The sequence below is a fragment of the Oncorhynchus masou genome, chromosome 5, assembly GCF_036934945.1.
Source record: "Oncorhynchus masou masou isolate Uvic2021 chromosome 5, UVic_Omas_1.1, whole genome shotgun sequence".
In the NCBI taxonomy this organism is placed as follows: domain Eukaryota; kingdom Metazoa; phylum Chordata; class Actinopteri; order Salmoniformes; family Salmonidae; genus Oncorhynchus; species Oncorhynchus masou.
In genome coordinates, this window is record NC_088216.1 from 16,902,389 (window position 1) to 16,928,176 (window position 25,788).

Consider the following 25,788-nt stretch of genomic DNA (forward strand, 5'->3'; position numbering starts at 1 on the left):
AGCATTGAAGACACAACATGGTGGGGATAGAGTTAAACACAGCCAAACATTCTGCTGGTTGTAGCATTGAAGACACAACATGGTGGGGATAGAGTTAAACACAGCCAAACATTCTGCTGGTTGTAGCATTGAAGACACAACATGGTGGGGATAGTCAAACACAGCCAAACATTCTGCTGGTTGTAGCATTGAAGACACACCATGGTGGGGATAGAGTTAAACACAGCCAAACATTCTGCTGGTTGTAGCATTGAAGACACACCATGGTGGGGATAGAGTTAAACACAGCCAAACATTCTGCTGGTTGTAGCATTGAAGACACAACATGGTGGGGATAGTCAAACACAGCCAAACATTCTGCTGGTTGTAGCATTGAAGACACACCATGGTGGGGATAGAGTTAAACACAGCCAAACATTCTGCTGGTTGTAGCATTGAAGACACAACGTGGTGGGGATAGAGTTAAACACAGCCAAACATTCTGCTGGTTGGAGCATTGAAGACACACCATGGTGGGGATAGAGTTAAACACAGCCAAACATTCTGCTGGTTGTAGCATTGAAGACACACCATGGTGGGGATAGAGTTAAACACAGCCAAACATTCTGCTGGTTGTAGCATTGAAGACACACCATGGTGGGGATAGAGTTAAACACAGCCAAACATTCTGCTGGTTTGCATTGAAGACACACCATGGTGGGGATAGAGTTAAACACAGCCAAACATTCTGCTGGTTGTAGCATTGAAGACACACCATGGTGGGGATAGAGTTAAACACAGCCAAACATTCTGCTGGTTGTAGCATTGAAGACACAACATGGTGGGGATAGAGTTAAAACAGCCAAACATTCTGCTGGTTGTAGCATTGAAGACACACCATGGTGGGGATAGAGTTAAACAGCCAAACATTCTGCTGGTTGTAGCATTGAAGACACAACATGGTGGGGATAGAGTTAAAACAGCCAAACATTCTGCTGGTTGTAGCATTGAAGACACATCATGGTGGGGATAGAGTTAAACAGCCAAACATTCTGCTGGTTGTAGCATTGAAGACACAACATGGTGGGGATAGAGTTAAACAGCCAAACATTCTGCTGGTTGTAGCATTGAAGACACAACATGGTGGGGATAGAGTTAAACACAGCCAAACATTCTGCTGGTTGTAGCATTGAAGACACAACGTGGTGGGGATAGAGTTAAACAGCCAAACATTCTGCTGGTTGGAGCATTGAAGACACAACATGGTGGGGATAGAGTTAAACACAGCCAAACATTCTGCTGGTTGTAGCATTGAAGACACACCATGGTGGGGATAGAGTTAAACACAGCCAAACATTCTGCTGGTTGTAGCATTGAAGACACAACATGGTGGGGATAGAGTTAAACACAGCCAAACATTCTGCTGGTTGTAGCATTGAAGACACACCATGGTGGGGATAGAGTTAAAACAGCCAAACATTCTGCTGGTTGTAGCATTGAAGACACAACATGGTGGGGATAGAGTTAAAACAGCCAAACATTCTGCTGGTTGTAGCATTGAAGACACAACATGTGGGGATAGAGTTAAACACAGCCAAACATTCTGCTGGTTGTAGCATTGAAGACACACCATGGTGGGGATAGAGTTAAACACAGCCAAACATTCTGCTGGTTGTAGCATTGAAGACACAACATGGTGGGGATAGAGTTAAACACAGCCAAACATTCTGCTGGTTGTAGCATTGAAGACACACCATGGTGGGGATAGAGTTAAACACAGCCAAACATTCTGCTGGTTGTAGCATTGAAGACACATCATGGTGGGGATAGAGTTAAACACAGCCAAACATTCTGCTGGTTGTAGCATTGAAGACACAACATGGTGGGGATAGAGTTAAACACAGCCAAACATTCTGCTGGTTGTAGCATTGAAGACACAACATGGTGGGGATAGTTAAACACAGCCAAACATTCTGCTGGTTGTAGCATTGAAGACACACCATGGTGGGGATAGAGTTAAACACAGCCAAACATTCTGCTGGTTGTAGCATTGAAGACACACCATGGTGGGGATAGAGTTAAACACAGCCAAACATTCTGCTGGTTGTAGCATTGAAGACACAACATGGTGGGGATAGAGTTAAACACAGCCAAACATTCTGCTGGTTGTAGCATTGAAGACACACCATGGTGGGGATAGAGTTAAACACAGCCAAACATTCTGCTGGTTGTAGCATTGAAGACACAACATGGTGGGGATAGAGTTAAACACAGCCAAACATTCTGCTGGTTGTAGCATTGAAGACACACCATGGTGGGGATAGAGTTAAACACAGCCAAACATTCTGCTGGTTGTAGCATTGAAGACACACCATGGTGGGGATAGAGTTAAACACAGCCAAACATTCTGCTGGTTGTAGCATTGAAGACACACCATGGTGGGGATAGAGTTAAACACAGCCAAACATTCTGCTGGTTGTAGCATTGAAGACACACCATGGTGGGGATAGAGTTAAACACAGCCAAACATTCTGCTGGTTGTAGCATTGAAGACACAACATGGTGGGGATAGAGTTAAACACAGCCAAACATTCTGCTGGTTGGAGCATTGAAGACACAACGTGGTGGGGATAGAGTTAAACACAGCCAAACATTCTGCTGGTTGTAGCATTGAAGACACACCATGGTGGGGATAGAGTTAAACACAGCCAAACATTCTGCTGGTTGTAGCATTGAAGACACAACGTGGTGGGGATAGAGTTAAACACAGCCAAACATTCTGCTGGTTGTAGCATTGAAGACACATCATGGTGGGGATAGAGTTAAACACAGCCAAACATTCTGCTGGTTGTAGCATTGAAGACACAACATGGTGGGGATAGAGTTAAACACAGCCAAACATTCTGCTGGTTGTAGCATTGAAGACACAACATGGTGGGGATAGAGTTAAACACAGCCAAACATTCTGCTGGTTGTAGCATTGAAGACACACCATGGTGGGGATAGAGTTAAACACAGCCAAACATTCTGCTGGTTGTAGCATTGAAGACACACCATGGTGGGGATAGAGTTAAACACAGCCAAACATTCTGCTGGTTGTAGCATTGAAGACACAACATGGTGGGGATAGAGTTAAACACAGCCAAACATTCTGCTGGTTGTAGCATTGAAGACACACCATGGTGGGGATAGAGTTAAACACAGCCAAACATTCTGCTGGTTGTAGCATTGAAGACACAACATGGTGGGGATAGAGTTAAACACAGCCAAACATTCTGCTGGTTGTAGCATTGAAGACACACCATGGTGGGGATAGAGTTAAACACAGCCAAACATTCTGCTGGTTGTTGTGAAGACACACCATGGTGGGGATAGAGTTAAACACAGCCAAACATTCTGCTGGTTGTAGCATTGAAGACACAACGTGGTGGGGATAGAGTTAAACACAGCCAAACATTCTGCTGGTTGGAGCATTGAAGACACACCATGGTGGGGATAGAGTTAAACACAGCCAAACATTCTGCTGGTTGTAGCATTGAAGACACACCATGGTGGGGATAGAGTTAAACACAGCCAAACATTCTGCTGGTTGTAGCATTGAAGACACACCATGGTGGGGATAGAGTTAAACACAGCCAAACATTCTGCTGGTTGTAGACACACCATGGTGGGGATAGAGTTAAACACAGCCAAACATTCTGCTGGTTGTAGCATTGAAGACACACCATGGTGGGGATAGAGTTAAACACAGCCAAACATTCTGCTGGTTGTAGCATTGAAGACACACCATGGTGGGGATAGAGTTAAACACAGCCAAACATTCTGCTGGTTGTAGACACACCATGGTGGGGATAGAGTTAAACACAGCCAAACATTCTGCTGGTTGTAGACACAACATGGTGGGGATAGAGTTAAACACAGCCAAACATTCTGCTGGTTGTAGACACAACATGGTGGGGATAGAGTTAAACACAGCCAAACATTCTGCTGGTTGTAGACACACCATGGTGGGGATAGAGTTAAACACAGCCAAACATTCTGCTGGTTGTAGACACAACATGGTGGGGATAGAGTTAAACACAGCCAAACATTCTGCTGGTTGTATAAACACAGCCAAACATTGAAGACACACCATGGTGGGGATAGAGTTAAAACAGCCAAACATTCTGCTGGTTGTAGACACAACATGGTGAGGATAGAGTTAAACACAGCCAAACATTCTGCTGGTTGTAGACACAACATGGAGTTAATGAGTTGCTCAATCTGTGCCTGTTGTTCAGTGTGATATTTACAGTCGTCTGTGGCCAATGTCAGACGTCTCCTGAAAAATGCATTCCACCAAGACAGGCCCAGCTGGGATGCTATTTAGCAGGTTGCCTTGGATATGGAGGGGAATGGCAGAGGGAGAGAGAGAGAGAGAAAGGGAGGGAAGCGAGGGAGAAAAAAGAAAGTAGGGAAGTTTAACTTTCTTTCATCTCTTGTCACGTCACAAGTGACATCTACTCAACAACCTCTCTCTTTCACTGACATGATAGTGACATATATTCCTCTGAAATCCCTTTTCACAGTCCTACTTGCTACTTCTCATGCCAATGCACAGCACTTTACTGGTCGTGTTAGTGAATAGGAGAAGACAGCCCAAGCTGATTGTTCAAAATAACACTCTGTAGAAAGATCTCTATGCAATGCACACCCAACAAACTTCCACAGAATAAAGGTATTTAAATATGTAATATAAACATCAAAATACACACATTTGCTACCAGAAGTCAAACAGAGAGTGAATAGTCTTCTTCTTCTCTTTTCAGGACACAGTCCAACCCAAACCCAGCACCTTTCAGGCCTTATCAACATCATGTCAATATCAAACTTGACTGGTCAGTCTGCTCAGTAGTGGTCCATCTTACAACTACACAAAACACGGTTTGACCTGATCTTGACCTCTCACTGCCGATGGGACAATTTAATTCTCCCCCTATTATCTGTGGTGAGTGCTATCCCAGGATCCTTGAGACGTCCCTACCCTAAACCTTAACCCCTACCTTTACCCTAACCTTAACCCTTACCTAACCCTAACGATTTAAATATTCATTTCAATGGGGCACGGCCATCCCAAGGATTGCAGATATCACAGACCTATTATCTATCTGTGTCTTCTTTTGTTGACTTTTCACCCCTCATCCCTTCACTGGCCTTATGTCCATTCCGTGCAGTCAAATCCATGGTGAGATTAGTTTGGATTAAATGTGATGGTTGCCATAGTGACGGGCCCCCATCTTGAGTTTTGATGTGAGGCTGCTTCACGTCAAGGTTGTCTGTTATTGGCAGGATCATTTTACAGGTTGCGGGAAAACGTCTGCAGCATTGTCACATGAATCTGCGGTATTTTAGGTCATTGTCAATAGCATTGGTTTTGACTGGGATGGATTATTTTTGGCAAAGTATCGCCATCTAGTGTTTGGAATGGGAGGTGACAGTGAGTTGAAAACAAGGAAAGAGCATTCAGTAAATTTAGAGCAGTGGTGACTGCAGTGGTGAAAAAAGTTCTCAAATCAAATTTTATTTGTCACATGTGCCGAATACAACAGGCTGCTGCTGCACTCTGTTATTATCTATCATAGTCACTTTAATAACTCTACCTACATGTACATATTACCTCAATTATCTCAACACCAGTGCCCCCGCACATTGACTGTACCGGTACCCCCTGTATATCACCCCGCTATTGTTATTTACTGCTGCTCTTTAATTATTTGTTATTCTTATCTCTTACTTTTTTTTAGGTATTTTCTTAAAAATGTGTTGTTGGTTAAGGGCTCTGTTGTAACTGTTGTAAATGACTCAAATAAAAATAAAAGTCACCCAGTAAAATACTACTTGAGTAAAAGTCTAAAAATATTTTGTTTTAAATATGTTGCTAAAGTATACTTAAGTATCAAAACTTAAAGTAAAAAATAATTTCAAATTCCTTAGATTAAATAAACCAGATGGTACAATTTTATTTGTATTTTTTTTAATTTACGGATAGCCAGGGGCACACTCCAACACAGACATAATTTACAAACAAACCATTTGTGTTTAGTGAACCCACCAGATCAGAGGCAGTAGGGATGACCAGGCATATTTTCTTGATAAGTGCATGAATCGGACTATTTTCCCGTGCTGCTAAGCATTCAACGAGTACTTTTGGCTGTCAGGGAAAATGTATGGAGTAAAAAGTACACTCTTTGTAGTGAAGTAAAAGTAAAATGTTAAATATAAATAGTAAAGTAAAGATACCCCCCCCCCCAAAAAAAAAAACTTAAGTAGTACTTTAAAGTATTTTTCCTTCAATAATTTACACCACTGGATAACTGGTGGGAGGCTGGTGGGAGGAGCTATAGGAGGACACTCTCATTGTAATGGCCGGAATGTAAAAAAAGGAACTTGGTCAGACATGTGGTTTCCATATGCTTGATCTGTTCTATACAGTTCTATTTATTCCATTCCAGACATGACATGAGCCTGTCCTCCTATAGCTCCTCCCACCAGCCTGGATTAGAGCCACCATGCCCAGAAAGGACTCTTTGGTTTAGATACTACAGTAAGACCATTTATTAACTGATCCGCTTGTTACCATAACCAGCGTCCTCTTAAAGCACAATTTCAAAACAGCATTAAGCTTCATGTCCAAGACCTTTGGTTTCATTGAAAGTATCAAATTGCATATCTTTCTCACCAAACAGCTATAGTCAACCTGTTTGCTTTAATCACATCTGAAAATATTTTACCTAAAGGTTTACTCATTTATGCCTTTGGCTGTTTATTGCCCCAAGTCATTCATCGGCCAGATTTATACAAAACATTCATGTTTTATATTACTGCTATTCATGTGTTATATTACTGCCATTGTGCAAAGTACAGATTCCTAGGCGAGACGTCAAAAACCTGTCAGTACTTGAGAACTGCTGGTAAAAGGTCGTTGAAGGGGCAATTGAAGTGAATGTGGTTTGGCTGATTCAACATGAAAAATCCATCTGGTGAGTTTAGTTCTGTATATTATTTTGCTCTAAATATACAGATAAAAGATACACACGATTACTAGCCTAGTCAAAACGGCATGCTCTTGCTTTGGCTCAGGCTTATGTTGACAATGTATCGTACACAAGCTGACACCCATTATAATGTTTGCTTTATTTTTTTTATGTGTAAAAGTCAAGTCTAAACAGTGTTCAGATTACCCCTGGCAGACAACTTGTATAATATTCAATCCTTAATAGCACTAAATCCTTCCCTTTTTTGTGTCCAGAACGTACATTGGTTGTCATCGGCAACCCTGGAGCTATATCATGGGCTGCCCTGGAAGGAGGCGGTGAGAAGCCCCTGGGGACCACCAGACTCTGGGTTACTACAGGCACCATCTCAGGATGCCACCTCTCTGTGGTAAACATGCCTGGTGCAGTAACCACCACCCAGTGCCAGGGGGCGCTACAGGTGAGTGTGGCGTGGCATAGTCTGCTGTGCTTGTGTCTGCCTTGACACACGTCCCAAAGGATCCCAGATAGCAAGGACCCATGTTTTTGTGTCTGCTGTTTGTCTGTTTCGGATTTCTCTGTTGTTGTTTCTTGTTCTTATTTATGTTTTTCTCTGTAGAGTGTGTTGAGACTGGGTGAATCTCAATTGTACATCCTTGATTCCACCTGTCACATCCCCTTGCCTCGTTCTGAAAATACATTGGAGGAACACCAGATCTTTTGCTCCAATCTGCTTTGAGAAGGAGACAAGGAGGGAGGACGAGAGGAATAAAGGAAATATAATTGAGATTTACCCACTGTGAAAGGCACTTCAAATAAATTGTGACAACTTATCTACAGGACTGGGCTATGGAGTGTCTGTCCCTGTCTGAGTGTTCCAAGGGGATCCACTCTTTTCTCCTGGTGGCGCCGTTGGGTCGTCTCACAGAGCAGGAGAGAAGAGGGGCTCAATGCATCCGAAGGATGTTCGGAGAGAAGGCCCATAGCTTCACCCAGGTCCTCTTCACCTACGAGCTGGAGCAGAAGGATAGTCTTGAGGATCTACTGAAGGAGAGAGAGGCCCAGAGGCTGGTTGAGGAGTGTGGGGGACGTTTTCACGTCTGCCCAAAGAGCATTGGTGAAGAGCTAGAAGTCACAGGGTTACTGGGAAAGGTCGACTCCATTTTGGATCAGGGAACAGACCGCTGCTACACCGTGGAGATGCACCAAGAAGCTCAACCGCTATTGGTGGAGTTTAGGGAGCAGCTTAAGGGCCTATTGGATGGCTTTATCAGACTTGAGGAAAGGATCAATGAAAGGGAGAGAATGCAAGTTAATGTGGAGCATTTGGAACACAGGATCTTCAGAGAGAAGCTAGCGAGGCTTCAAGATGAGCTCTTGTTGAAGCAGATGGAAAAAGAAAGAGACAGTGGTATGGAGGTCGAGGCACTGAGCTTTATATATGAGTTGGACAGGTTAGTTGACAAGCTTGCCCTAAAAAGAGTGAGAGCAGTCGAGGAGGACCATAAGAGCAGAGAGGACGTGCAGAGATTTAGGGAGGAGTTGGGGAGGATGGTGGATGAAATGGTTACCAATCAGAAACACAAGCATAGACACATGTATCGGGAGAAGGGAGAAGAAGAGTGGGAGCTTCAGAATTTCAGGGAACAGCTAGAAAGACTGAAAAACAACACGAAAAAGACAGAAAAGAGAGGGAACAGGAAAGAGAAGGGAGGAGTTTGTGAAGGGGACAGGAAAGAGAAGGGAGGGAAGGAGTTTGTGAAGGGGACAGGAAAGGGGGATGAGGGAGAGAGAGATTCCAGAGGGAAGCACGGAGGGACGGTTTGACATGGGTCAACAGTTTAAAGGAATGATGCAGAAGTTGGGGAATATCGGGAATATCAGGAAAAAGAGGAGAGGAGCTTGGAGGAAAGGAAAATGTGATTAAAAGGGTGCTGGAAATTATCTATAGATTCTAGCTATTGACTACATTAATTTAATACATTATTTTTTTATGGATGACATTCTATGATGCATTTTAAACAAATCAATGCATGTTGATGATATTGTGTGTCAGGTTGTTGCATGATTAACTGTTAAATATTTGTTACTAATTCATCATAGGACTAGAGAATAAACAAATAACTTTAGCCCGTATCATTCATGCATTAATCATATGCTTACCATGCTGAACTTGAATTCAATAAAGATGAATCCAAATAATAACAAAACAATACTGCACATCCATAATAACTTAGAAAGATGTAAATAATCATAGAAATAAAACATTGTATCTACTCTCAGTGCTTGCCTTGCCTCTCTGACCTGTACATTTATATTTTTTCCATTATTTAACTAGGCAAGTCAATTAAGAACAAATTCTTATTTACAATGACGGCCTACACGGCCGGAAGTGATGCAGCCTTGATCAAACCAGGTACTGCAGTGACGCCTCTTGCACTGAGATGCGGTGTCCATATATATTGTAGCGATGAGACAAGATAGTAGCTACTAACAATTGGATACCACGAAATTGGGGAGAAAAAAGGGGTAAAAATAAATAAATATATATATATATATATATCTCTGTATATATATATATCCTATATCCCACACATGCGCAGTGCATCGCCGGCCTCTGTAGCGATGCAAAGATGGCGTCCTCCCTGGCTATCTGCAATGCACGTTTACTCAACTCTGTAGGACTGTCTTCTGGCCACCGTCGGGCTTGGTCGCTGCTTGCCTCAGCTAGACATGGAGGAACCTGTGCCACGGCGATCTTGGGGATACAACGGTGTAGGATAGGGGGCGACTTTGGCTGTTTGAGACCTGAACATGCAGTGACATTGAGACTCACAGGTGAGAGAGGAAGGACTGTCTGGAGTTGGTGCCAGTGAACCGAGGTAGTAGTTTGTTGCTATAGAAAGATATTTGTTTTGTCAATCATTCTGTAAATGTCGTTTTTGTGTTTTTGTGTCATGTCGCGATCAGACATTAGACACTTGGTCGGTACAGCTGCAACAACAATGTGCAGTAGCTGGACGTGCATTTTTACATTTTTACATTTAAGTCATTTAGCAGACGCTCTTATCCAGAGCGATTTACAAAATGATGTAACGTTAACTGTCCTCAAGCACAATATGTACATGACACAATCTACAGTGTCTGCACTGGTAGTTAACTACTAACTAGCTAGTCCGTATAGCTAGCTAGCTAGCTAGCTAGCACAGTACACTTCGAAATCTCATTATTTGTCGAGCTAGTTAGCTATGTCTAACACAGACATGCCAAACACCATTACCCAGAATGCTCTGCTTCAATACAAGGACAGAAGTTATGGCTCTTTGACGCAGCTCATATCTCCTTCTCTCCACAGGACTGAGGTCTCCCCATGTTGTCAGCAGTAGTCAGTCCTTCCACACCAGCTGCTCCTCAGCTAACAAACAGGACTTGTATGATGTTCTGGGGGTGCCTCGCACAGCCACTCAGAAAGAGATCAAGAAAGCCTACTATCAGGTGAGAGGGTTGTCTATTAGGAGAGCCTGCACCTGTAGCTCTGTTGCTGTGTGGGTTGTTGTTGCAGAAATATAGGCCTAGACTGTTGTCATTATGGAGTTCTAGAATGTTCATGAACATTGATTCAAACTTCATTTGTAAACATTGAAATAGTACATGGCCTTGTCCAGTGAAATCAGCTGGGTAGGCTATATAATACCATTGGTCTATCCTATTCCAGATGGCTAAGAAGTACCACCCAGACACCAACCAGGATGACCCTCAGGCCAAGGAGAAGTTTGCCAAGCTGGCAGAAGCCTACGAGGTAGGCATTCAATTGGTCCCTGGCATCAATTGGTCCTGCATGTTTTCGACTGGCCAATAATTACATTTCCAATATATCAAAATGCTCTGCCAAGCCAGGCATAGGGTCTGATGAGGAGCTGACCCTAGATCTGTACCTATTTGAGCAACTTCTAGTCTCTTCTATATTATCTGTCGATTGACAGTGACACACAACCCCTTAGCAATGACTGGGATATTGTTCCTGATGCTGTTCCCCCAAGGTGCTGAGTGACGAGGTCAAGAGGAAGCAGTATGACACGTACGGGGCGGCAGGCTTCGACCCCAGCCAGGCGGGAGGGGGGGCGGGGGGACAGCAGTACTGGAGGGCCGGGGGGGCCAGCGTCGACCCAGAGGAAATGTTCAGGAAGATCTTCGGGGAGTTCACAGGAGCGCAGGGTTTCGGAGACTTCAACAGCATGTTTGAACAGAGGCCAGAGGTGTGGTTATAACATGTTATAACAGATTAATTACCCGGTTATAACAAGTTTCATGATTCGGTATTGAATTAGAATTGGTAGAATGTACAAGTTCTATTTAACAGCAACGTTACATGATTTCATGTGAATGTTTAGAGCTTGCTCAGTTATTCATATTCAGCCATATGTTTTAATCTGTAACTTTCTCCCACTCTCTCACACCGTATTACCTTCCTCCATTTTTCTCCCACTATACCTCCATCTCTTTACCCTTTTCTCTCTCATCCCTTTGCTGTCTCTCTGTTCCCTCCCTCTCTCTCCCCTTTCCTGTCTCTGTTCCCTCCCTCTCTCTCCCCTTTCCTGTCTCTCTGTTCCCTCCCTCTCTCTCCCCTTTCCTGTCTCTCTGTTCCCTCCCTCTCTCTCTCCCCTTTCTTGTCTCTCTGTTCCCTCCCTCTCTCTCCCCTTTCCTGTCTCTCTGTTCCCTCCCCTCTCTCTCCCCTTTCCTGTCTCTCTGTTCCCTCCCTCTCTCTCCCCTTTCCTGTCTCTCTGTTCCCTCCCTCTCTCTCTCCCCTTTCTTGTCTCTCTGTTCCCTCCCTCTCTCTCTCCCCTTTCCTGTCTCTCTGTTCCCTCCCTCTCTCTCTCCCCTTTCCTGTCTCTCTGTTCCCTCCCTCTCTCTCTCCCCTTTCCTGTCTCTCTGTTCCCTCCCTCTCTCTCTCCCCTTTCCTGTCTCTCTGTTCCCTCCCTCTCTCTCCCCTTTCCTGTCTCTCTGTTCCCTCCCTCTCTCTCTCTCCCCTTTCCTGTCTCTCTGTTCCCTCCCTCTCTCTCTCTCCCCTTTCCTGTCTCTCTGTTCCCTCCCTCTCTCTCCCCTTTCTTGTCTCTCTGTTCCCTCCCTCTCTCTCTCCCCTTTCTTGTCTCTCTGTTCCCTCCCTCTCTCTCCCCTTTCCTGTCTCTGTTCCCTCCCTCTCTCTCTCCCCTTTCCTGTCTCTGTTCCCTCCCTCTCTCTCTCCCCTTTCCTGTCTCTCTGTTCCCTCCCTCTCTCTCTCCCCTTTCCTGTCTCTGTTCCCTCCCTCTCTCTCTCCCCTTTCCTGTCTCTCTGTTCCCTCCCTCTCTCTCTCCCCTTTCCTGTCTCTGTTCCCTCCCTCTCTCTCTCCCCTTTCCTGTCTCTCTGTTCCCTCCCTCTCGCTCTCCCCTTTCCTGTCTCTCTGTTCCCTCCCTCTCTATCTCCCCTTTCCTGTCTCTCTGTTCCCTCCCTCTCTCTCTCCCCTTTCCTGTCTCTCTGTTCCCTCCCTCTCTCTCTCCCCTTTCCTGTCTCTGTTCCCTCCCTCTCTCTCTCCCCTTTCCTGTCTCTCTGTTCCCTCCCTCTCGCTCTCCCCTTTCCTGTCTCTCTGTTCCCTCCCTCTCTCTCTCCCCTTTCCTGTCTCTCTGTTCCCTCCCTCTCTCTCTCCCCTTTCCTGTCTCTCTGTTCCCTCCCTCTCTCAGTTTGTGATGGAGCTGACGTTCACCCAGGCAGCTAAGGGAGTGAACAAGGAGATGACAGTGAACCTGGACGGTGCCTGTCAGAGATGTGACGGTAAAGGTAGCGAGCCAGGAACCAAGGTCCAGCACTGTCACTACTGTAACGGCACCGGCATGGTGAGTGGTGTCAACCTACTGTCACTACTGTAACAGCACATGCATGGTGAGTGGTGTCAACCTACTGTCACTACTGTAACGGCACCGGCATGGTGAGTGGTGTCAACCTACTGTCACTACTGTAACGGCACCGGCATGGTGAGTGGTGTCAACCTACTGTCACTACTGTAACAGCACATGCATGGTGAGTGGTGTCAACCTACTGTCACTACTGTAACGGCACCGGCATGGTGAGTGGTGTCAACCTACTGTAACGGCATGGTGAGTGGTGTCAACCCACTGTAACGGCATGGTGAGTGGTGTCAACCTACTGTCACTAGTGTAACGGCACCGGCATGGTGAGTGGTGTCAACCTACTGTCACTACTGTAACAGCACATGCATGGTGAGTGGTGTCAACCCACTGTAACGGCATGGTGAGTGGTGTCAACCCACTGTAACGGCATGGTGAGTGGTGTCAACCTACTGTAACGGCACCGGCATGGTGAGTGGTGTCAACCCACTGTAACGGCATGGTGAGTGGTGTCAACCCACTGTAACGGCATGGTGAGTGGTGTCAACCTACTGTAACGGCATGGTGAGTGGTGTCAACCCACTGTAACGGCACCGGCATGGTGAGTGGTGTCAACCTACTGTAACGGCACCGGCATGGTGAGTGGTGTCAACCCACTGTAACGGCACCGGCATGGTGAGTGGTGTCAACCTACTGTAATGGCACCGGCATGGTGAGTGGTGTCAACCCACTGTCACTACTGTAACGGCATGGTGAGTGGTGTCAACCTACTGTAACGGCACCGGCATGGTGAGTGGTGTCAACCTACAGTCACTACTGTAACGGCACCGGCATGGTGAGTGGTGTCAACCTACTGTAATGAAACCGGCATGGTGAGTGGTGTCAACCTACAGTCACTACTGTAACGGCACCGGCATGGTGAGTGGTGTCAACCCACTGTCACTACTGTAACGGCACCGGCATGGTGAGTGGTGTCAACCTACTGTAATGGCACCGGCATGGTGAGTGGTGTCAACCTACTGTAATGACACCGGCATGGTGAGTGGTGTCAACCCACTGTAACGGCATGGTGAGTGGTGTCAACCCACTGTAACGGCATGGTGAGTGGTGTCAACCCACTGTAACGGCATGGTGAGTGGTGTCAACCCACTGTAACGGCATGGTGAGTGGTGTCAACCCACTGTAACGGCATGGTGAGTGGTGTCACCCTACAGTCACCGTCAGGGACCAGGGCCTGTATTCCCAAAGCGTTACACAATGATTTATTATGACTGAAAAGGCGAAACTGATCCTAGATCAGAACTTCTACTTTGAGTACAGGCCCTGATGTTTTACATGGTTGTCTCCACCATGACCGTATCCCTTTTATAAAACAGACATCTCAGGGAGGCAGTAGCCATGATAAATTCACTATCTACTCAATTTACTTCAGGGCTTCACTTTTTTGATCCGCACTCCCATAACGTAAGGCACCTTTATTATCATTATAGTGTAGTAATAGCCATGTTAAAAATGTCTGCTCATCTTAACGTTGGTCTCTGTGCTGCCCCCTGTAGGAGTCTATAAACACCGGTCCCTTCATGATGCGCTCTACGTGTCGACGCTGTGGTGGGCGGGGCTCCATCGTGACCACGCCCTGTGTGATGTGTCGCGGCTCGGGGCAGACCAAACAGAGACAGACCGTCACCGTGCCTGTACCCGCAGGTGAGAGAGAGGGGTGTGTGAGAGAGAGACACTGACTGACAGTGTGTGTCTCTGGTTGGGCCATGATACAAGGAGACAACTGTTCAATGATGTGATGAAAATGCAGATTGACTACAGACGTGGACTGATGTTGTCTTGCAGGAGTAGACAATGGACAGACTGTACGAATGCCAGTGGGGAAGAAGGAAATCCACATCACATTTAGAGTAAGTGTGGACAGCATTTAGCTAGTTGTTTACCCTTCAATGAGCTCCCAGACATCCGTTTACGACGGTATGCTTTTGCTTTGTCTTTGGGAGTTTGGGTGCGTAGATATCTGAATTATTATTCAGGTCAGTCCTTGTTTGATTGTGGTTCTGATGATCCAGCTTTGCTTTGCCTGACCCACCTGCAGCCTTACTAATATTCTGGAGACCTATCCACTATAAAAAAACATTGGGGAAACAATTATATGTTTCTCATTTGTGAGACACTTATTATGACACTGTTATATTTGTGATGGTTCTGATGGTCCGGTTTCTCCTTCTCTCCAGGTCCAGAGGAGTCCAGTGTTCAGACGTGACGGGATCAACATCCACTCTGATGTCCACATCTCTGTAGCGCAGGCTATTCTGGGGGGCTCTGCTAGAGCACAGGGACTCTACAACACCATAGATATACAGGTGGGAGAAAGAGTTAGATCTCTGTAGGCCAGGCGATACTGGGGGGCTCTGCCTGGGCACAGGGACTCTACACACACTCACGGCCAGTTTGTAGTTACACCACACTGTTCACCAAACTGAATCGCTCCTACAAACAGTGAGTCACGTGACCGTGGCTTTCTGTATAAAGCAGGCATCAAGGCATTCATTTTCTGTTGGATTAAACGTTAGACTGGGTAAAAACGAGTGACCTAAGGGACTTTGAGTGTGGTATGATCGGCGGTGCCAGGCGCACCGGATCCAGTATCTCAGAAACGTCCGCCCTCCTGGGCTTTTCACGCACAACGGTGCGACGAGCAAAAAACATCCAGTCAGCGGCAGTCTAGTGGGCTGAAACAGCTCGTTGATGAGAGAGGTCGAAAGGAGAATAGCAAGAATTGTGCACGCTATCAGGCGTGCCACAAACATACAAATAACGGCGCAGAACGGCATCTTGGAACGCACAAATCGTCGATCCTTGTCCCTGATGGGCTATTGCAGCAGACGACCACACCAGGTTCCACTATCAACTACAAACAAGGAAAAGCAGCTCCTGCATGTGAACACTGGACACTTGAGGAGTGGAAAAACATCACCTGGAACATGACAGCGAGTTCAGTTTAGTTGAGTGGCCTGGACAGTCCCCAGACCTCAACCCTACAGAGCATCTTTGAGATGAGATGGAATGAGATGTTTGCAGCATGAATGTGCCACCAGTCTAATCTGCAGTAACTGCATAATGCCATCGCGTCAGCATGGACCAACATCCTTGTGGGACGTTTCTGACACATTGTAGAATACCCCCAAGAATTCAGGCTGTTCTGGAGGCAAAAGAGGGGTCTGACCCAGTACGAGGTGAGTGTATACAGGTGCGAGGGAGGGAAAAGGGGGCAGGAGGGATGGAAGGAGAGAGAAATAAGTTGTTTTCTGCCCGGTCACAGGGACTATACAACATTACAGGCATCCATGTGAGGGAGGGGAAAAGGAACTCACTGTTGAATTTATCTACATGAAGTATTTCAATGTTTGGGTGTCATTTTGTTCAGGATGTATTTCATTACCACGTCTTTCAATCTGACAACCATCTGGATATATAACATTAGATACATTACACTGACCCTAGTCAATCTGACAACCATCTGGATATATATGACATTAGATACATTACACTGACCCTAGTCAATCTGACAACCATCTAGATATATATGACATTAGATACATTACACTGACCCTAGTCAATCTGACAACCATCTGGATATATATGACATTAGATACATTACACTGACCCTAGTCAATCTGACAACCATCTGGATATATATGACATTAGATACATTACACTGACCCTAGTCAATCTGACAACCATCTGGATATATATGACATTAGATACATTACACTGACCCTAGTCAATCTGACAACCATCTGGATATATATGACATTAGATACATTACACTGACCCTAGTCAATCTGATAACCATCTGGATACATTACACTGACCCTAGTCAATCTGACAACCATCTGGATATATATGACATTAGATACATTACACTGACCCTAGTCAATCTGACAACCATCAAATATGACATTAGATGGTTGTCAATCTGATCTAGATATATATGACATTAGACTGACCCTAGTCAATCTGACAACCATCTGGATATATATGACATTAGTGACCCTAGTCAATCTGACAACCATCTGGATATATATGAGCTGACCCTAGTCAATCTGACAACCATCTAATGCCAGATGTCAATCTGACAACCATCGGATTGACATTACACTGGACAACCCAGTGACATTAGTCAATGCCAGATGCCAGATTGTCGGATTGACCAGTGTAGCGTATCTAATGCCAGATGGTTGTCGGATTGACTCGGGTCAGAGTAGCGTATCTAATGCCAGATGGTTGTCGGATTGACTCGGGTCAGAGTAGCGTATCTAATGCCAGATGGTTGTCAGATTGACTCGGGCAGAGTAGCGTATCTAATGCCAGATGGTTGTCGGATTGACTCGGGCAGAGTAGCGTATCTAATGCCAGATGGTTGTCGGATTGACTCGGGTCAGAGTAGCGTATCTAATGCCAGATGGTTGTCGGATTGACTCGGGCAGAGTAGCGTATCTAATGCCCGATGGTTGTCGGATTGACTCGGGTCAGAGTAGCGTATCTATCTGACAACCATCTGGCATTAGATACGCTACACTGACCCTTGTCTTGCTTGTCCAAGCTGAAGGGTCTACTTGGCTTGTGTCGCTAGACACACTGGCAGATGTGAAAAGAGACTGGATTGACCGAACCACTGCCCTTTGTTTTGTAGATCCCTCCAGGTTGCCAGGCCGACCAGAAGATCCGTCTTCAGGGAAAGGGGATCCAGAGGATGAACAGCTATAGTTATGGAGATCACTACGTTCACATCAAGATCAGAGTACCTAAGTAAGAGAGAAAGAACACACACACACAGACATGTGCGGTGACACACACTCCCAGAAACACACACAAATCAAATCTAGTTTTATTGGTCACATACACAGATTTACAGATGTTATCGAAAGAGAAGCAAAATGCGTGTGTTTCTAGCTCCAACAGTGCAGTAATACCTAACAATACAATATGAAACACATAATACACACATAATCCCATAGGAACTAGAAACAGGGTGACGTGTTTGTCAGCGCCATCTTGTGGAGAGTCTGACGTTATCACACCCGTTCACATTACTCTGCCTGTTGTCTTGCATGGTTTTGTGTGACTGCTGCTTTCCCTTATTCACGGTTAGAATAGCGTGTTATTAACCATCCCTATTGTCTTCTACCACTGTAGGAAGTTAACCCGTCGACAGCGCTCCCTGCTCCTGAGTTATGCAGAGGAGGAGACTGACGTGGAGGGGACTGTCAACGGAGTCACTGCTGCTACCACAGGTAGGTTGTTTATACCTGGGAATTATACTATATAGTTCCACATCACTTTGTCTTCTCCTGCCACTGCTAGCCTATCCCCTCTCAACACACACACATTTTAAATGCTTTACTTAATTTACAAATCACATTATAGCAAATAAGGATTCAAACATTTCAAACGCACGCCAAGCACACAAGTGTATACACAAACACACGTGTTAAAACATGAAGCAAACATGGGCCGTATTTTGGATGATGCATGTAGTACCTGTTTTTGTCCAGGTGGGGGCATGAGTGGTCAGAGCTCTGAGTCTGGGGCAGGACAGGGCAGAACAGAGGGGAAGAAGAAAAGAAGAAGAAGAGGAGGGCGGCATCCTTTCCAAAATAAAGAAAATGTTTAGCTGACAGCCACACCTCAGGTAGGACCCCCCAACACCCTAAACACTAGCTGTGTAATGTGTGTTAGTCTGACTAGCATGAATACTACACCTTCAGAATACACACACACTAACATATACACTTCTCCAACCTGCGGTGTGGCTGTCCTATAGTACAGTGGTTCCTATAGTACAGTGGTTCCTATAGTACAGTGGTTCCTATAGTACAGTGGGTCCTATAGTACAGTGGGTCCTATAGCACAGTGGTTCCTATAGTACAGTGGTTCCTATAGCACAGTGGTTCCTATAGAACAGTGGTTCCTATAGTACAGTGGTTCCTATAGTACAGTGGTTCCTATAGTACAGTGGTTCCTATAGCACAGTGGTTCCTATAGTACAGTGGTTCCTATAGTACAGTGGTTCCTATAGTACAGTGGTTCCTAACCTGCGGTGTGGCTGTCCTATAGTACAGTGGTTCCTATAGTACAGTGGGTCCTATAGTACAGTGGGTCCTATAGTACAGTGGTTCCTATAGCACAGTGGTTCCTATAGCACAGTGGTTCCTATAGTGGTTCCACAGTGGGTCCTATACAGTGGTTCCCACAGTGGCCCTATAGTACAGTGGTTCCTATAGAACAGTGGTTCCTATAGTACAGTGGTTCCTATAGTACAGTGGTTCCTATAGTACAGTGGTTCCTATAGTACAGTGGTTCCTATAGTACAGTGGTTCCTATAGTACAGTGGTTCCTATAGTACAGTGGTTCCTATAGTACAGTGGTTCCTATAGTACAGTGGTTCTTATAGTACAGTGGTTCCCAACCTGCGGTGTAGCTGCCCTATAGTACAGTGGTTCCTATAGTACAGTGGGTCCTATAGTACAGTGGGTCCTATAGTACAGTGGTTCCTATAGTACAGTGGTTCCCAACCTGCGGTGTAGCTGCCCTATAGTACAGTGGTTCCTATAGTACAGTGGTTCCTATAGTACAGTGGTTCCTATAGTACAGTGGTTCCTATAGTACAGTGGTTCCTATAGTGCAGTGGTTCCTATAGTGCAGTGGTTCCTATAGTGCAGTGGTTCCTATAGTGCAGTGGTTCCTATAGTACAGTGGTCCCTATAGTGCAGTGGTCCCTATAGTGCAGTGGTTCCTATAGTACAGTGGTTCCTATAGTACAGTGGTTCCTATAGTACAGTGGTTCCCAACCTGCGGTGTAGCTGTCCTATAGTACAGTGTACAGTGGTCCCTATAGTACAGTGGTTCCTAACCTGCGGTGTGGCTGTCCTATAGTACAGTGGTTCCTATAGTACAGTGGTTCCTATAGTACAGTGGGTCCTATAGTACAGTGTTTCCTATAGTACAGTGGTTCCTATAGTACAGTGGGTCCTATAGTACAGTGGGTCCTATAGTACAGTGGGTCCTATAGTACAGTGGGTCCTATAGTACAGTGGGTCCTATAGTACAGTGGGTCCTATAGTACAGTGGGTCCTATAGTACAGTGGTTCCCAACCTGCGGTGTCGCTGTCCTATAGTACAGTGGGTCCTATAGTACAGTGGGTCCTATAGTACAGTGGGTCCTATAGTACAGTGGGTCCTATAGTACAGTGGGTCCTATAGTACAGTGGGTCCTATAGTACAGTGGGTCCTATAGTACAGTGGTTCCTATAGTACAGTGGGTCCTATAGTACAGTGGGTCCTATAGAACAGTGGTTCCTATAGTACAGTGGTTCCCAAACTGTGGGGTGGGCACTCTCTGGGGGTCGTCAGGGAGGCCGCGGGTATACATCACATTAATATACATTAGACATGGCAAAATTAATAGAATTGCAAGACAATTTGCTTTAAATCTTCAAAATGTCAGAATACACACACACATTCTAACAGATCACTCCTCCAACCTGCAGTGTGGCTGTCCTATAGTAGATAGTATATAGGTCTAGATATACCTGCTGCTCATTCCTCTGCTTAGGCCTGTTCTATAGAGCCAGCCTCACACCTGTAGATGTCTCCCACCAACCCTGACTAATATAGTCACTTTTGGAAGCATTTGTCTGACCTCTTGTCCCCCCCCCCCATTTCCTCTTCCCAGGTAAGAGATCAACAGGACAATAATGGGAGAAGGTAAGCGACTGGCACTCCGTCCCGCTCACTACCCTCCCTCACCTACCGCCTGGATAGAGGGAGAGAAAGAGGGAGGTAGAGAAATTGAGGGGTTTGGATTTGTTGTAAGATCATCCATTTAGACACGGAACGGGCCACCAAGAAAGCCAAGCCCTGCCACACACTGTTCAGTCCCAAATGACACAGGTGTTGAGGAACTAAAAACTTGTTTTACCTGGAGGGGTTTCAAAATGAACATCAGCAAGGAGTAAAGGAGAAGATTTGCAAAGAGAAGCGAGGAGAAGAAGCGAAGACAATAATTTGAGAAAGCTTTTCACAATGAGTGTGTTTCAGATACACAAATTCTGCACAGATGATCAGGACCTGTATTCAGAGTAGGAGTGCTGATCTAGGATCAGTTCCCCGTTGTCCATTCATTTTAATCTGAGGCAAAACTGATACCAGATCAGCATTCCTACTTTGAGACGCTTTATGAATATGGGCCCTGATCTTACAATGGCTGGTCTGGAGAAGTGTCTCAGGTACCACGTCCATAAGAGAGTGTTTGTATAATCTGTGCAGAATGTGTCTAGAACACACCCATTGGCATCATGTTGTGGTCTGATAAAGGCTGATGCATTTAGTTGTATTGTCATTGTGGTGTTGTATGTGTAAGGGACAACACAGCTGTGCAAGACTTTGTTAATAAAATATTGAAGCTGAAATACAACTTCATCATACATAAAAATGCTTAATTGAGGTAAATGTAGTTGATAATCATAGTTGTATCAGTGCATCTCTAAACCCTTCTGGAGTATAGTATAGGGGGACCATGTTTATTTATTTGGCAGCAAGCGGAAAACATAGTAACAAAGTAGTAGATATACTACACTGCTCAAAATAACAGGAACACTAAAATAACACATCCTAGATCTGAATGAAATATTCTTATTAAATACTTTTTTTACATAGTTGAATGTGCTGACAACAAAATCACACAAATTATCAATGGAGTCACACTCAAAATTAAAGTGGAAAACCACACTACAGGCTGATCTAACTTTGATGTAATGTCCTTAAAACAAGTCAAAATGAGGCTCAGTAGTGTGTGGCCTCCACGTGCCTGTATGACCTCCCTACAATGCCTGGGCATGCTCCTGATGAGGTGGCGGATGGTCTCCTGAGGGATCTCCTCCCAGACCTGGACTAAAGCATCTGCCAACTCCTGGACAGTCTGTGGTGCAACGTGGCGTTGGTGGATGGAGCGAGACATGATGTCCCAGATGTGCTCAATTGGATTCAGGTCTGGGGTACGGGCGGGCCAGTCCATAGCATCAATGCCTTCCTCTTGCAGGAACTGCTGACACATTTCAGCCACATGAGGTCTAGCATTAGGAGGAACCCAGGGCCAACCGCACCAGCATATGGTCTCACAAGGGGTCTGAGGATCTCATCTCGGTACCTAATGGCAGTCAGGCTACCTCTGGCGAGCACATGGAGGACGGTGCGGCCCCCCAAAGAAATGCCACCCCACACCATGACTGACCCACCGGCAAACTGGTCATGCTGGAGGATGTTGCAGGCAGCAGAACGTTCTCCACGGTGTCTCCAGACTGTCACGTGCTCAGTGTGAACCTGCTTTCATCTGAGAAGAGCACAGGGCGTCAGTGGCGAATTTGCCAATCTTGGTGTTCTCTGGCAAATGCCAAACGTCCTGCACGGTGTTGGGCTGTAAGCACAACCCCATCTGTGGACGTCGGGCCCTCATACCACCCCCATTGAGTCTGTTTCTGACCGTTTGAGCAGACACATGCACATTTGTGGCCTGCTGGAGGTCATTTTGCAGGGCTCTGGCAGTGCTCCTCCTGCTCCTCCTTGCACAAAGGTCGGAGGTAGCGGTCCTGCTGCTGGTTTGTTGCCCTCCTACGGCCTCCTCCACATCTCCTGGTAGCGCATCCATGCTCTGGAAACTACACTGACAGACACAGCAAACCTTCTCGCCACAGCTCGCATTGATGTGCCATCCTGGATGAGCTGCACTACCTGAGCCACTTGTGTGGTTTGTAGACTCCGTCTCATGCTACCACTAGAGTGAAAGCACCGCCAGCATTAAAAAGTGACCAAAACATCAGCCAGGAAGCATAGGAACTGAGAAGTGGTCTGTGGTCACCACCTGCAGAACCACTCCTTTATTGGGGGTGTCTTGCTAATTTCCTATAATTTCCACCTGTTGTCTATCCCATTTGCACAACAGCATGTGAAATTTATTGTCAATCAGTGTTGCTTCCTAAGTGGACAGTTTGATATCACAGAAGTGTGATTGACTTGGAGTTACATTGTGTTGTTTAAGTGTTCCCTTTATTTTTTTTGAGCAGTGTATATCTACTACAACAATATATACAATAATGCCACATCAATCTATTTGCACAAAAATAACAATGGTTGTTCCTCCATGTGATCTGTCACAATGTTTTCCCTCATCATTCCCTCTCCTGTTGTTTTCCCCCCACTTTGTTTACCAGTCTGCCTCACTGTTCTCTGAACCTTAATCTCTCCATCTCCTTCCATTCAAATCCAATTTGATTTGTTGCATACTTCATAAACAGGTGTAGACACAGTGAAATGCTTACAGGTCCACCCCAACAGCGTAAAGGATAAAACATAATAGAAAAATAGTAACACAAGGAATAAATACACGATGAGTAACGATAAAGTGCATATATACACAGTAGCTGATGAATGCAAGTGTGTGTGTTTCGACAGTATATGCATATATATACACACACACACACGTGTTGCACATGTCAGTGTGAGGGTATAGTCAAAATAGTGAGTGCAAAAAGGGTCCATAGTCTTAACTATTTAGCAGTCTTCTGGTTTGGGGGTAGAAGCTAATCAGGGTCCAGTTGGTTCCAGACAGCCGGTGCATTGCAATACACTGCATGTTTTTGTTTTCATTATTTCATCTTAGCGAATCACACTACAGCGGGACATGGCTCCAAATCAATAAGTTCTCTAACTCAGCTTCTCATCTCATTTTCTTAAATAAATTGTGTATCCAATGTAGAACCTGGTCGAACATCACATTAAAGTTGATAATCATCGTTGTCAGCGTCGTCCTCCACTGCATCACGGTGCCGAGGGGCCCCCAGGTTCATCACGCTGACTAACTCAGTCTGCTCCCAACTCACTGGGACAAAAGCTAGAAGCAAAATTGAGTGCAATGTAGCTACTGTGATGATGCAGCTCCTTTATTTTATGTAATAGTTAACATCTTTGCAGTCTAGAGGATTAGGTGTTACAGGTGAATGAGCAATTCTGTGTGTACAGTAATTCAGTCATGATTGGCCACATGTACACCAAAGTAGTCAGCTTGTGGACAAGATACACTTGTAATATGACATTGTGTGTTCTTACTGTCAGGGGGATACAATACGATACTGTGCCTCCTTTGGTTTGTCCTGTTAGTAGGAGGACCTACTGCTCCCAGAGTGGGACCATCAAGGAAGAGAAAAGAACAATGTGATAAGTCAAATACTTTACTAACTACTTTTTTGACACCAAAATTGGTGTGACAGAACTGGTGCAAAAATAAGTTACTTTATGGATCCTAGGAAAAGTCAGGAGTAGGCCTATGCACTAGTATCCATTTATCACAGCCTATTTGGTACACAGCCACGTTAGTACACTCAACACGCTGTTTCACGTCGAATTAGACGGGCCTTAGTTTTTTTTTAAACAACATTTAGAAGTTGTTCCAAACGTCAAATTTAAGGTAGGAGTATGAAATGTTAAACTTTTAATTTACATTAGAATCGTTAACATTTTGAAAAAGTCGATAGTGGGGGGGGATCAGTGCAGTTATCACAAAACTACCCCTAAAGGGAGAGTTAAAAATGTAACGTATATCTAATGCAACAAGGCTGTGATGTTAGGTCTTTCAAATGATTTGCCACAGATATGAAGCTCTCCACACATCACCGTTAACAGTTGGAAAAATGACAGAGTGACATGCTGACCACACTGCTCTCGTTGCAAAATACATTTACACATGTTATTAAATCGTTCCACCCACACTGCTTGTGTGCGTCTGCATAGTCAGGCGCTAAAATAGAATTAGGTTCTATTTGTGACATGTGACGCTCTGCAAGTCCCACCTCGTTTTTAGGAGCATATACCACACTCCAGTGCAGTTGGTGGTGGTAATGCACTTTAACGTTGGTTGCCAACCACCATATAAATTCCAAAGAAGAAGAAGCCTGAAGAATGAGAGATTACTAGAAACTAACTTGGTTTACCCTCCAATCAGTGGATTAATTGTAGAGGAATTTGTGCATTTCAGGTAAAATAACAACCCAATGTTTGTATCCCAGGACAAATTAGCTAGCAACAGCTAGCTAGCTAAATTGCCATAAATGTTTAATGCTTTTTGACCTGTCCCCAAATAAATATATTTGATTTAGAGTTAATTTTGATATTTCAACCTGCGTGTCCTGATCGCGTCTTGTGTGGTGGAACAAATCAACATGCGCGCGACGTCGCACGTGCGGTATGGTCAGCATGACAGGGAAGCGACAGCAGCGAAGTCCTGTATGGCAATAAGCAGTGATGTAAAGTACTTAAGTAGTACTTGAAAGTATTTTTACTTAAGCAGTTTTTTGGGGTATCTGTACATTACTTTTATATTTTTCAAAACTTTTATTTCACTACATTCCTAAAGAAAATCATGTACTTTTAACTCCATATTTACCTGACACCCAAAAAGACTAGTTACATTTTGAATGCTTAGCAGGGCAGGAAAATGGTCCAATTCACACACTTGTACAAGACAACGTGCCTGGTCATCCCTACTGCCTCTGATCTGGCGGACTCAATAAACACAAATGCTTCGTTTGTAAATGATGTTTGAGTGTTGAAGTGTGACCCTGGCTATCTGTAAATAAAAAATAAAAAGGTACTGTCTGGTTTGCTTAATATAAGAAAATATTTACACATACTTAAGTATCTTTAAAACCAGAATTTTTGACTTATTTGAGTATCATTTTACTGAGAAACTCACATTTATTTGAGTAATTTTCTATTTAGTTATCTTTGCTTTTACTCAAGTAAGACAATTGGGTACTTTTTTCATCACTGGCAATAATCTACTTTGAGAAGTTAAATGA

General features: G+C 44.8%; 2 protein-coding genes across 3 annotated transcripts; both read left to right on the forward strand.

Annotated features, from left to right (window-relative positions):
* Window positions 1–6,903: 6,903 nt before the first annotated feature.
* LOC135535050 (GTPase IMAP family member 4-like) lies at window positions 6,904–9,263 on the forward strand. Its single transcript, XM_064961784.1, has 3 exons — window positions 6,904–6,998; window positions 7,268–7,452; window positions 7,833–9,263. Exons 1-3 carry the CDS (start codon window positions 6,983–6,985, stop codon window positions 8,817–8,819), a joined length of 1,188 nt encoding a protein of 395 aa, XP_064817856.1. The 5' UTR covers window positions 6,904–6,982; the 3' UTR covers window positions 8,820–9,263.
* A 317-nt stretch (window positions 9,264–9,580) lies between these two features.
* On the forward strand, window positions 9,581–25,580 carry dnaja3b (DnaJ heat shock protein family (Hsp40) member A3b). Of its 2 annotated transcripts, XM_064961772.1 has the most exons (12): window positions 9,581–9,830; window positions 10,348–10,487; window positions 10,708–10,791; window positions 11,033–11,248; window positions 12,707–12,859; window positions 14,428–14,575; window positions 14,717–14,781; window positions 15,109–15,237; window positions 17,571–17,686; window positions 18,074–18,171; window positions 18,433–18,569; window positions 20,613–25,580. In XM_064961772.1, exons 1-11 carry the CDS (start codon window positions 9,626–9,628, stop codon window positions 18,549–18,551), a joined length of 1,473 nt encoding a protein of 490 aa, XP_064817844.1. In that variant the 5' UTR covers window positions 9,581–9,625; the 3' UTR covers window positions 18,552–18,569; window positions 20,613–25,580. The 2 variants fall into 2 exon arrangements, with proteins under 2 accessions (XP_064817844.1, XP_064817849.1); XM_064961777.1 differs by lacking the exon at window positions 18,433–18,569.
* Window positions 25,581–25,788: the final 208 nt, after the last annotated feature.